General features: G+C 35.1%; 1 protein-coding gene across 4 annotated transcripts in view; it reads right to left on the reverse strand.

Moving 5' to 3' along the window:
• Window positions 1-13,588, reverse strand: part of SUCO (SUN domain containing ossification factor) — a 58,613-nt gene that overhangs the window by 26,668 nt on the left and 18,357 nt on the right. For 2 of the 4 annotated variants that reach the window (XM_039881474.1, XM_039881477.1), the window contains exons 4-11: window positions 11,592-11,743; window positions 10,084-10,221; window positions 9,710-9,860; window positions 8,584-8,707; window positions 7,730-7,854; window positions 6,620-6,687; window positions 3,388-3,495; window positions 1,758-1,863 (exon numbers count right to left, since the gene is read on the reverse strand). In XM_039881474.1, coding sequence (XP_039737408.1) covers window positions 1,758-1,863; window positions 3,388-3,495; window positions 6,620-6,687; window positions 7,730-7,854; window positions 8,584-8,707; window positions 9,710-9,860; window positions 10,084-10,221; window positions 11,592-11,743 — 972 coding nt within the window. Of the gene's footprint in view, window positions 1-1,757; window positions 1,864-3,387; window positions 3,496-6,619; window positions 6,688-7,729; window positions 7,867-8,583; window positions 8,708-9,709; window positions 9,861-10,083; window positions 10,222-11,591; window positions 11,744-13,588 lie in introns of all 4 variants that reach the window. The other 2 variants (XM_039881476.1, XM_039881475.1) reach the window with 1 other exon arrangement.

A 13,588-nucleotide genomic window follows, 5' to 3' on the forward strand; every position in this document is an offset into this window, starting at 1 on the left:
AATTGTAGTACCCTTAATTCTCTACAGAAATCGAAGCAATGATTTAAATTTTTACCATTGCAAATAGAAGTCTAATGAAATAAACTTTAAGGTCTTTCTAAAAGTAATAAACAGTCTCTAGAAACAACCTGTGTCTTATATTACTTTAAATAGTATTGCTATGTATCATCTATATCTATCTGAATCTACATATTGATACATATGTAGATATATGGATCTATGTACATCCATACATACTGATCAAAGGATTGACCAGCATAATATGAAATGATATTTATTCTTGTACATTATTATATACAAGTTGTTTTAGGAAAAGCATGGATTTTTGATATGCTATGTTATTTCAAGTATAACTTAGAAAACTAAAAGATACATATTAATCCACTTTGAAAATAAAGGCTACTAAAAAGTAATTAAGTAGATTTGGGTTTAGTTCTTTTGGGATAAGACAAACCCAGGTAAACTTACATAACATTTAATACTAGAAGAATCAGAAGTAAATGTTTTTTTGCTTTTAGACTTAATTCTACCAAAAAGGGCTTTTTAGAAAACTAATCGTCAAAATGCTCTATAGTCGCCCACCATTAAAGGGACAAGGGAGGGAATTTTTTCTGGCACTTTTTCAGGCCACCAATAAAATGTTCTTCCAGTATTTACAAAGTAGATGGTGTAAAGGAGGACTCTCGGAACTATGTTGTAATATGTGAGTTGTCTGAACTGTAAAATTAAATAAAACTGTTATCACATGTCAAATTTTTTAACATGTTTCTCCTCATCCCAGTATAGAAACTGTGAATGTGCTATAAAAAGGCCATTAAACAATTCTTTCACTATTCATTTTAAAAGGAACTGAAAATGTACCTCTATTTTTCTGAACACTGTTGAGTCATTAACTGAGAATATCAACTATTTTAAAAGTAGAATTCAGCATGTTTACACTACAGCTAGGGGTACTGCAAGTTTGCCCATTTATAGAAGCCAATTTCACACACGCTGAAAAAGACACAGACAGTAAATCCCAGAAGACAAGTAGGAAGCTATAAGTTTTCACATTTAAGAAAGAAAAGAGAGAATCAGAGCTGCTGTCATTCCAAAAGATCGTATTATTAACAGAGTAGCACTTGAAGGTATGGCTATTGTTTTAAGGGAAAAAAGGAGGGGAGGAGAGGAGGAGGAAATTCCTGTTTTGTCTGAATCCAAGTCAAGGGTGATAAGTGTGCTTGACTTACTGCTGGACAAAGGAGCGGGAAGACCGAATGAAAACGCTGACTTATTTGACTTTGGTATTTGGACACAGACTATTTTACTTGACACAGAAGAAAAGGCAAAATCTATTATAATAATAAGTATTTGGATATGAAAATTGAAATGACTTATGAATCTGATTCTAATAAGGAATCAGACCTGCTTTAAAGACTTCAATGACTAACAATGGTTTAGGTTTTGAAATCGAGAGAAATATAATACTATGAAGATGAGGTTTTATATAAATTCTCAAAAAAATGAGAAATAATTTAGAATTTCATCAGAGCCACGAATATCAAAAAAGTGGCCTAGGATTCCAGTAATACAAGAAAGAATGTATTCATATTTGCTCAGAAAATAATATATCCAAGTACAAATTATTTCATTAAATCATACTTTAGAAAACTTCCTCTTAATTTTTCTGATTTCTAAACAGGTGGGGTGAGGTATAAAGTATGAATAACAGGTAGGGTTTCATTTTAGAGCTCAAGTCCCATCTGTGCAAACATTACCTTCACATATTTTGCATACATCTGTTCATCTAAAGGGAAACTCTGCACGTTCCTCTCATCTCTACCATGGAAAGTACCCAGCTTAATCCACTTACTTGTAGGATATCTAAAAAATATAAAACACAAATATTCTTTTTAAAAAACCATGCAACACATATCGAGAGGTCCCATCCATCTTCAAATTATTTCCTGCATGTTTTTTTCCCCTCTCCAGGTGAACATACTGACTTAACACAGTTTAAATATGAGTTAAATACTGAGCGGAATAAACAAATTTTATTTTCCAACTAAAACCGATGGGTTCCTTTTTACGGGGACAGAGTATCTTGAAAAAATCACACCCTTATCAAATAGAAGGGAAGACAAGAAGACGACAAAGTGGCACCAGGATCACTTGTTGACTTTTAAAACAGAAAGTAGCCAAGACTGTTTTGGAGGAAGAAGGGAATACTCTTCCCATCCCACGCTGACAAGTGTGCAATGATATATATACAGTATAAATCAAAGTACTGGTGGGCAGGGAAACAGGAAAAACCCTTTGGAATCATATTTGAATTTCACAGATCTTACACAGTTGTCCCTCCTTTAAAAGGAAATCTAATATAAAAATCTAAAATTATTTTTGTTTACCACAGCATTTAAAGAATTCCTCAAAGCAATGAGTGCTCTCTTATCACATTAAAAAATATACACACACTTGTCAGAGCCGACATGGCCATGTAACATACAAGAAAATTACAGCTTAGAGAAAAAGAAGTGATCTGAGCAAGGTTAGTGGAAGAAAAAAGGATTTTGAGGTCTTGAGGATTTATTTCAAAAACTTTATTTCTATATGCAATGCTAAGGTGTGGGATCGGGGAAGAAATACCATGGAAAACCCTCTGTGGTCCACGATAGCAGAATGGTTAAATCAACAACAGCATCCTACATGGCATATCGTTGGCACGCAACAAGTATTTATAGAATGAATCAACTCCTCCGTTAAGGAGAAAATATGAAGTACTCATTTAAAATAGTATGTTTAAAAGACAAATGAATATTCTCGGGATGTAAGCAGTAAAAACTGACTCTTTCGGCAGGATTAGTAAATAAATACATAGAAAAGACTGAAAGAAATATACTAAAATGTTAAAAAATACCTATCTTTGCTTGATAGGTTGTGGTTCTTTACCAAATTCCTTACAATGTATGTTTAGAATTTCTTTTATAATCACAGAGACCTACAACAAAGTTTCAAAATATATCTTAAAAAAAACACACCTCATGATATTAAATGAAGTACTCATGTATGTTTTTAAATAACCTTTATAAGAAATGACTGAAAATAAGAGAGCCTAACAATGAAAAGTAAGGACTTTAAAGTCACGCAGATATAGATGTGAATTTTGGTTCTGCAACTCACAAGTCACGTGACCTGGGCAACCCACTTAACTTCTCCTTGTCTGTTCCCTCACCTTGGAAGGGAATGACAAAACTAAACTGCTTAACGAGTGTCTACACTACGATGGTACTACAAACTGCTACATTAATAAAAAAATAAAATAATTAAAGTCTTAAAAAGTGACCCATTTAAAAAATTTTATTCTGAAGACCCAACAAAAATTCAGTAGAAATCGGCTTTAGAATTTACCTGTCACTGATAGAAACCAGAAAGTCTTTAGGAGTAGAAGAAAATAATTCGTAATTTGCAATATCAAGCTGCTTTACTTGGATTGGTTCACAAAGTTCAATAACAAACCTTCGAAAAGAACACAAGGTAATTATTTAGATAAACCAACCAAAGCGACAGTTCATACCAAACGCCACACTAACAGTCTGCATAAACTAAATGTCATGAAGTGACTCATTAAAAAAGGGGGGCATGGGGGACTGGCAGCCTCAACTACCCATGAGGGAACATCTGCATTTCCCAAGCACATCGTGGGGTGGGAGACTACAAATAAAACAAGACATTGGTTTTTTTATCCCATACTTTAAAAAATATATTTTTAATGACAAAGATCATTCTTGGAGAATAAATGACTTCAGTAAGAACAGCTAGTGATAGTATGAACTGTCTAGTCTAGAGGACAGTTTAGAATGTATACTGTTTCAAAAGGTGACATACCCTTTGATGTAGCAATACACTTTCAGAAATTAATCCTCAGGACACATGGCTCCAAACGCCTGCCCTCGTATATACATTTAATATACCAAAGCACAGTTTTTAAGCGTGTGTGGGGAGGAGGGGGGAATCAACCTACATGATTAGCACAGAGGACTGATTAACAAAAGAGGGCTGATTTCATTGCCCATCCAAAGAAATACCAGACAGCCACTAAATGGCATGAGAAACCCTATGTTCCATTATATAAAAGTCTAGAAAACATAACTAACTTATAGTGATAAAAAACAGAGCTGGAATTGTGCTGGGGGGATGGAAAGGATAAATTACCAAGAGGCAGGAGAAAACTTTTGGGGAGATGCATATGTTCATTATCTTTACTGTGCGATGGCTTCATGTATAGATGTCAAAGTTAACAAATTGTACACTTTGATATGTTGCAGATTATTTTATGTGTAGTTTATTGTACGTCAGTTACGGCTCAATAAAGTTGTTTTTAAAAAGTAATACTAGAGACTTATATTTATGGACATGGAAAGATACCACAAAATATTGCTGCTTAAGAAAAAGTTAAAAATATGGTGCCATGTGTGTAAACTAAAACTGTGTACAGCATGGCACTGGGAAAAGAAATACTCATGACATCTAGTATCCTAATCAAGACTTTAATAAACTAATTATTATATCAAATGAGATTATACACTGACAATTAAATGTTAAATAAATCAGAAGCATCCAACTTAACATACAGTGTTTAATTCTGGAATAGCATCGCGTTCCAGGAGACTTAAGTAAAAACAACCAGGTGTCAGAGAAAAGCTCATGAAGAAAGCCACCACATCGGCTCAGTGCTCACTCTGGTTCAGGTACCACGTTAGGTGATTTAATCCCCCTTTAAGTCTTGTAACCAAACTGCAAAGGATATTATCTCCCTTTTATAGCATATAAACACTAATCCATTACTTCCCATTCTTCCCTTCTGCCTTTTAGTAGCAGAGCACCCCAAGATGCAGCTGCGCCTACGGCCACCCATCAAAGACTGCATTTCCCGGTCTTTGGCCGTGTTATTTAGTTCTGGGCAATGGGATGTCAGCGGAAGTGTTGATCTCAACTTCCAGGTCAAGCTTTTAAAATAAAGCTGTTACCTCTCCATTTGCTTTCTGCCACCTTACAGAGAGGAATGAGGGTGTGGAAGATAAATCATCTCAGCAATGGGGGACAAAGGGACAAAGACCTTAGGGGAGGCAGAGTAATATGACAGGTGTGTGGGGCCTTTAACTGTTCTGTGTGACACCCCTGTGCCACCTACCAGCTTGGGCTTTTCTGTTGGGAGAAAATTCAATGTCTATCTTACTTAAACCAGTTATTTGATCTCTGTTAAAGCGGCAGAATCAAAAGCCCTACTAGGACCTTTACAAATGAAAACAAACGCCCCAAAATAATACTTTATGATCTCAATCATGTCTTCAAATTCAATTTGCAGACCAAATGGCACAATGAAAAACTAAGTTTTTAAAATGGCTCCTTAAAAACCTTAAATATTTTAGTGTGAATTTTCAAATGAAACATAAATGTTCTGTACACCAAAAGGGGTGAGGGCCAATAGTGAAAAAGAATAAGCGTTACCTATATAGAGTTTAAAGTTGCTCCTTAAATTAAAATAATAATAATTATACTTGTAAATCAATAAGGTGGTGGTGATTCACCTCAATCCTTTTGTAAACGGCTACTCTGGAGCAGTAAAATCAAGTAGATCAATAAAACTGTTAGTCCATCGCACATTATTCCCCCCTTAAATCTGCTCCTTTGCCCATATTCTTAGTTATGGCAGAATCATAGCTCCAAGCAGTGAAGCCAAAATCCCGGAATATTCCCTACATGCGTCTCCTTTCTCCATATCCAATGAGTAACCAAGAGCTGTCAATTTTATCCGCTCTAAGTACCTCTCAGGTACTCAGTCACCTCTACTCTGTACCCAAACTGTCAAATGCCTTGTTAAAGCCTCACGTCTCACCTGAGCTATGACAACAGGTCCCTAACTGGCTCCAACTGCATTCTGCTATAGGCCATCTTTTGAGGACAGCTTTCTTAAAATCCCAGTGAAATAATGTCACTTATTTACTTAAAATAAACACTACCCTTCATGGTCTTTAAGATAAACTTCCAAAAACTCTAAGCTGGGTGTATATGGCATTAGATGGCCTGGTTATTGCTAAACTAACTCTCCTGTCTCATCACCCACCATTACTTTAAATGTACTTTTATTCTTGTTACGAAAAAAATGACTTCTTCAGGTTGCTACTACTTATAGGTGCCCAGAAGAAATGTGCTCCCTTTAGCACCACCCCTTTATTCCTACAGTTTCTGAATACCCCTCCCCTCATCTGCTACTTCCTAGGAACCCTTCGAGACTCCGCTCAGGAACGACCTCCTCCGAGAAGCCCTCTTTCATCCTCTCCTGCAGCTACGTACCATTGCTGTTTCCATAATCCCTTCCGACAGTACTTTTTACGCTACATCATAATTGTTTGACTAGATCTATCACTGTTTGTTTGGTTGGCTGTTTGACCTCCTTAAAAGGAAAAGCATTTTGTCTTCAATTTCGTATCATAGGACCTAAGGTAAGTACGGTACAGCACCAATCAAACGAACACTTTATTGAGTGACTACGTAATCATACCAATCTAACTTTAACATAAAAGTTTAACATAGTATGTACAAAAATAGAATGTGCTTTGTTAAATTTTATATTACTTACCAAATTTTAGTGCTGCAAGGATTCAACATATAAAGATCCATATTTTCTATAAGAATAGCAGATGTGCTCTATTTTAAAAGGGGGGAAAAGAATAAATTACTTAAGTAAAAATATTTATTTCAACTCTGAAGTTTTCTAGAATTTCTATATTTTTAGATCTTAAAAACAGACCTAAAGACTCTGAAGCACTCATTTGGGAAAAAACACTCATTTGGCTAAAATTTACCAGTTATGGCTATAGACAGTACTGTTAGCCTTGCAACAAAACACTTGAACATCTGTTACCATAAAGGAAAAATAATTTTCTATTAGCTATTTCCTTTTTAAAATTTCACATGGGTTTAAAAAGTTAAAATCAGGGTGCATGCCCTTAAGGAGGTAAATGGATGAATAAACTATGATAAACATACAGACACTGGAATATTATTCAGCACTAAAAAGAAATGAGCTAAAGAGCCATGAAAAGACACGGATGAAACTTAAATGCATATTACTAAGAAAAAAAAGCCAATCTGAAAGGCTACATACTGTATGATTTCAACTACATGACATTACAAAGAACAAACTATTTAGGGAGTAAAAAGATGAGTGGTTGGCAGGAGCTGGGGGAAAGGAGGGATGAACAGGCAGGGCACAGAGGGTTTTTAGGGCCATGAAATACGCTGTATGATACCATAATGCTGGATACATGTCCTTACACCTTTGCCCAAATCCACAGAATGTAGGATTCAACTCTAATATGAACTATGGGCTTGGCATGACAATAATGTGTCACTGTAAGTTCATCGAGTATAGCAAACACATCTCCGGAGGCAGGCCGTGCATGTGCAGGGGCACGGGGTACGTGGGAAATCTCTGTACCTTCTCAATTTGCTATGAACCTAAAATTGCTCTAAAAAATAAAATCTTTGAAAGAAAAAAAAGGGGTGCAATATATCAACCAATACAACTAAGAATTCATACAAGAAAATGTCTTTAAAAGCATAATCCTACGTTTATTAGTGAATTAGGAAAAAAGCTCATGTTAAATATAGTTCCCACAAAATCAATGCCTATATTTAATAAAGTCACAAGGTTCCTACAGGTAGAGAAGAACTTTTATTTAAGTACCTTGGCTTCTGGATTAGCTGCCAAAATTTTGGCCCCACATTCTACTGAGGCATAATTATTTCGATTTTTCTGGACCTTTTTCGTGGCATGAAGAGCTCCATTAGAAGACGCATGCATTGACTGACCTGCAGACAAACCTTATTATAAACATATATATGATGATTATGATCGAAAATAAATACCCCAGCAACACAATAATCTCAAAAGCTATATATAGGCTGCTGTCTAGCGAAGAACAGGTTTTAATACTTCAGAAAGTATTTTAAAAATCCATTAAGAAATTCAAAATGCTTTATCCCAACAGCTTTAAAATATCCTCGATAAACAGATCAGCTACAAAAATGCATAGTACTTATGTCTAAGTAATTTAACTAACGAAATGAAGCTTATCCATGAGAATCAAAGCTTTTACAAATATACATATTTTATTCTATGAAAGACAAATGCTATCCTTCGATCTCTAACCCCAGTATTAAGAATTCTTAACTCTGAGAATTGTCCTACAAAAGCAAAAAGAAAGTATTAATACTTTAGTCCAACTGTATTTACAGTTTAAAGCTTCATGACTCAGAACTTTCCGATTTTCCTCTTGGCCTTTATCTTATTTTAACCTCATTTGATAATTTATAAAAATGAAATTTAGTTTAGATTAAAACTGTATATAATTATACACAGGTAAATTATATATGGGTAATTAAAAGCATCCTGGTAAGTTTAACCTTTAAAAAGTTTTCAAAGTTTCATTTTATTTTACTAACTAAAAAGAGAAAAACATATTGAAACCAGTCCCTTCACAAAAAGGAAAAAGGAAAAAGGAAAAAGGAAAAAGGAAGGGTCCCGGTGTACTCTCTTACTCTTTTCTTTTTCTACTTCCATGACTTTCTTCTTCCACTCATCAAACGTCGGTATATCCTCTGGGTCTTTGGGACTTGTTACAGGTGTAGCGTCAATTTCTTCTGGTTTCGTATAATCAGAACTCTGAAAGAAAGAAACAGATTTCAACTTTCAAAGACTACAGAGCTACTCTTTGGAACTTAAAGAGTTCCAAAGAAGACATTCTGTAATGTTGGCTACTTTATTTACGGCTGTGGTATTTGACAACTGAACTGTAACATATGTCTGATTTGGTTTCATTGGGAAAATTTGTTCCTTCAAGATGCTGGACTATGAAATGCTGAGCTCCTATATTTATAAGAAGCATCACTGAAGCCTTCAGAATAAAGTTTAATTAGTTATGACAACATGTGAAAGACAAGGTGGAGAACAAAGTTGTAAATTAAAAAGGAACAAACGTGGACGTAGTCTTTGCAATACTCTGATTTCGTGTATTCTGTTTCTGTTAAATGGCCTTCATCTCTTTTACTTCCTTAATTCTTACCTGAAGGGGGTCGAAACTTCTCTGTCAACATTTTTTCAGGAAATTCTGTACAGGCCCCTATCTGAAGTCAAAGGAGAACTCAGAAGGAGAAAGGAAAATAAAACTGTGATACAGGGAGAAGCCGTCTTTACTGTTTGGATCACGCTCTTCAATATAAGCTGGTTTAGTTGTATTTTGCATACAAATAACAAAAGATAAAGTATCGCTTTGAAATAATTATGGTTGAAGAGCCTACATTTAACCTTGTACTATTTAGTTGAACTTATATTCTGAAGACACTAAAATTTAATAATCAATGCTTCTTCTACGTAGCTCTCTAAGAACATGCTTAAATAAGGACTATGCGTCCAACATCAAAGAGGTGATGGTGGCAGAAAGCATTTAACCGCATATACCCGAGGGGAGTTCACAGCAAGAGCAACTTTACATACGGACTGTACACTGGCAACAACACAGGGAGCACAGCTCACTGCAGTTCCACATTCGTCATTAACCGCGTGACCACCGGTTTTATGGCAAACATGGTTAGCAGATTACGGATTAGCTAAAAACAAAAATGCACTGCACAGTGAAGTAGGAGACAGTGCAAGGTACACACCCACCTCGTTTTTCAAGTTATCTGAAGCATTCAGTGCAGATTTTGGATCACCATCACTCTGATCACTTGCTGAAACTTCTGACTCAAATTCTGATTTTGTTATCTTTCCTTTGCCATGTGAAGATGACACGTTTTCTATATGTTGGCCAACAAGGCTATTTGAAACCAAAAGACAGAAACAAATTTTAGCTAAATAACAAATTCATACGATCTAATTATTATCATTACCATATACAAAATAAACCAAGGAAGGAGCAAAGAGATCAGCTTTCTCTCATTCATAAAGTGGAATTAAAGTCCACGCGCCAAAGGCCATTCAAACGCGACACTGCCGTTATTCCAGAATGTGCGAAGGGCGATACACCTGCTCGCACCCACCTTTCATGTGGGCTGACAAAGGCAGGCTGGTCGGCTGGTGCGTCTGCATGGAGAGCCTCAGCAACATCACAGTCGGTTTCAGACTGCTCAGTTTCAGGTGGCGTGGCTATAGGAATAGTACCAGATTTTTCTATTTCACTAAGAATAGAAACAAACAAAGAAGAAAAGCTGGTAATTTAACTGACATAATGTAGCATAAGTTAAAAATGGTATCAGTAATTTCCAAAACATAATCTTAGCCAGAGAAGAATGCTTTACAGTTCTGCAGACTGTTTTCAAGAATTCACTTATTTTAAATCATGTAAAGTCAACTGTTGACTCTTGATCTGTTAGTGCCCTTAGACTCTCATTAGCTAATTACCAAATTTGGTCGTATCAACAAAAATAAGATTTTTAAATTATTTCTTCTAAGTGTGTCTCTAATGTTTCATTTCCTAGTGCAGTAAAGTATTCCGTACTTTACTCTTAGTATAGTATTCTACCAATGTTGGAGTTGTTGCCTATAGCATCAAAAAACCATCTATTATTTCAAAACATTGCACTAAAGTTCTTAAGGCACTTTTAGAATTTCATTTAAAAAACATAATCCTAATACTTTTCCTTAAATCACTTCCATTTCATGAAAGGGTCATGTCAAATATAACAGGAAAATAAAGTACTGTTCAAATATATAGTATCTAGCCTTAAATTCTTTCTGAAATAAGTATTTAGTATTTAAAGATTTTAAATACTAAGCACGTCTCCTGTTCTCTTGTCCTTCACTGGAACAAACTCCTAAATGGTAACTGAGACATTCTGTGTGCAGTTCCTTCAACTCAGCCCTTACATTCTTGAGGAGACTGGTGTTTAAAAAGTGCTTGTGGTAAAAAAATAGTAATGATGATAATAATGACATTAATTGACATACTATGTGCCAGATATTGTCCTATGTGTTTTATATGCATTAGCTCAATTGATAAAGAAAATGCTTAATGTAGTATTAAGAGAATTTTATTTTATTCTTTGTAATATTGCTTGAACTAAGAGTACATAATAAGTTTTTAAAACTTTTTTCTAAATTAAGAAAACCCTAAGCCTAAATATTCTAAATATTTATTATCAAGTTTGAAAAGGTATCTATTCACACAAAGACATAACTATGAATGGAATGCTGCAATGATACTTAATAAAAATGAATAATCTGACATTTGAATTTTTTGATAATTATAAGGAAGATTACTTAAATAAGCATTGTGTTTCTCAAACAACTGGAACCTCATGGTGGGGAACCAATCAACATCACTAAGTTAAGCAGCCAAATACATACTCGTTATATTGTAAAATCATTACATTAAAAAATAAAAACACAAAATGCAGGCATTATAACTTACTTAGGTCTGCTATATAGCCTTAACTTTAAATCTGAGTATCAAGATGCCTTATTCCATAAAAGAAAACTTTCTATTATTATCTAATGAGATTATTATTATTATTTTTTTTTTTTTTTTTTTTACTTTGCAAAGACTTACTCAAGCTTTGGGATTGGAATGATTTCTGAGGTAGAAGAGCTGGAAATATTTTCGATGTTTTCACTGCCCACAGCTACACTGGAAGAATCTTGTGGATCAACTGTAGAAAGTGTTTCAAGCATAGGTGGACTTAACTTTTTTGACTCCACATTCTGTTTTGAAAAAAGGTACATTAAATGTTGAGATTAGTAAATTACCTCTTTAGCTGAACAGGACTGTATAAAGAATATGTCTCCAAGTGACAAAATAAAGTACATTCACTAACAAAGTATTTTCTTTTCTTCCAACGTTATCGCCCTAAGGAATATATTTCAGATTAAAACACAAGCTCTACATGTTTTTCAAGGCATTTCATGAACTGGGACAAATGAATTTGTCTTTCTTCTTTCTTATTTCCTATTCTGTAACAGAACCTACAAATATTTCCCTCTTACTGTAATTAATTAATGCTAGTAGCATACTGAAATCCTACGTAAATATAAAAAATAGTACAACACACAGTCCTTGCCCATGAGTAGTTCAGAAGATAATGTGTATTAATAGAAACAACACAAGGCACGGACAAGTAACATTACAAAGCAATACATGAATCTTGCTGCTCCTTCAGCCCTGCATGCTCTGGGCCATTTCTCTCCAAAACACACTCAGAAATCTTCCTAACACCCGGTCATATTTAAAAACCCCTATCAGCACGTCCTCCCCCACAAACAACCCTAAACAGGCCCAGCCATTCCCCTTCCTCCGGGCCACCACTGTTCCCGGTGCAGACTTTTATCACAGCATCCATAACACGTCACTGTCCTTATTTACATCTCCTCCTCTCCAACTCGACTATAAACGTCATGAGTAAGGACTACATCGCTTGATCTTCACGTTCCCAATGTCCAGCACAAGACCTGGCACACAGCTTGCTAACTGAGGCTCGAGTGAGAGGTCCTTATGCGCAGTTCAAGGAAAAGACAGACTGCGGATGACCGTGGACTGGAAGAACCGGAACTCAGGAGGAGGCGCTGAGCAAGCACAGACATGAGACTCAGAAGAATATATAAAGTGATCAATTGGGGAATTACTTACACTGAAATGGAAAATGCACAAAGGGATGCAAATAGTTTGCATTTTTGGTGGAGGCCTTGAGAAATATTATCAAATACTGTATTATCATTTCGACATGCATTCAATGTAAAAAAAAATGAGGTGTTTTACGCTTTTATTTTCTTTTACAAAGTCTCCTAAACCTGACATATATTTCATAATTATAGCAAATCTCAATTTGGACTGGCCACATTTCCAGTGCTCAAGAGTCACATGTAGCTAGTGGCCGCTATACTGAATAGCATGGTCTATAAGATGCAATGAACACTTCAAAATATTTGAGCAAGAGTATATCATGATGGAAAATTCTAGAAAATGAACAATAGTAGGACTATTCAGGATAGTGATATAATTAGAAGGGCTACGGAGATCACTTTTCTCTTACTCTTCAGCACGAAAGTTTGACAAATGTCCTCCAAAATTCAACAAAATGAAAGTCACTATATCTCCTTAGATAGCCCAATTAAGTCATAAAATAGCTGCCTGAATTTTAAAGAGAATTCTCCCTTGTACTGAGCTGAAATTTGTTTTTGTTAATATCTGAGGTAGTTTATCCTTAGCCCTTCTTCCAGCTCAAATCTCCCAGCTCTTTCGGCCATTTCTGATATTAAATGCTTTCCACATGCTTCAGCATTCCGGTCAGCTTACATTCTGGTCTAGTTTTTATTACCTTTCATTAAACCTAGTGTACAAAATGGAAAATAGTATTCAGGACATAAGATGAGAGAAAAAGGGAAAAACATATTTTGACCTATTATTTATTAATTTGTATTTCACACTAAGTGGTATCAAAATATCCTGTGATCTACATATAAATACTTTCTTCTGTTTTAAGTTAGGAAAAAAGTCTCCTGACATTTGAAAACCTAAAGAAACAAGATATATTATAGTGAGCCAAAATAAAA

The sequence above is a fragment of the Pteropus medius genome, unplaced genomic scaffold, assembly GCF_902729225.1.
Source record: "Pteropus medius unplaced genomic scaffold, Ma_sr-lr_union100, whole genome shotgun sequence".
In the NCBI taxonomy this organism is placed as follows: Eukaryota; Metazoa; Chordata; class Mammalia; order Chiroptera; family Pteropodidae; genus Pteropus; species Pteropus medius.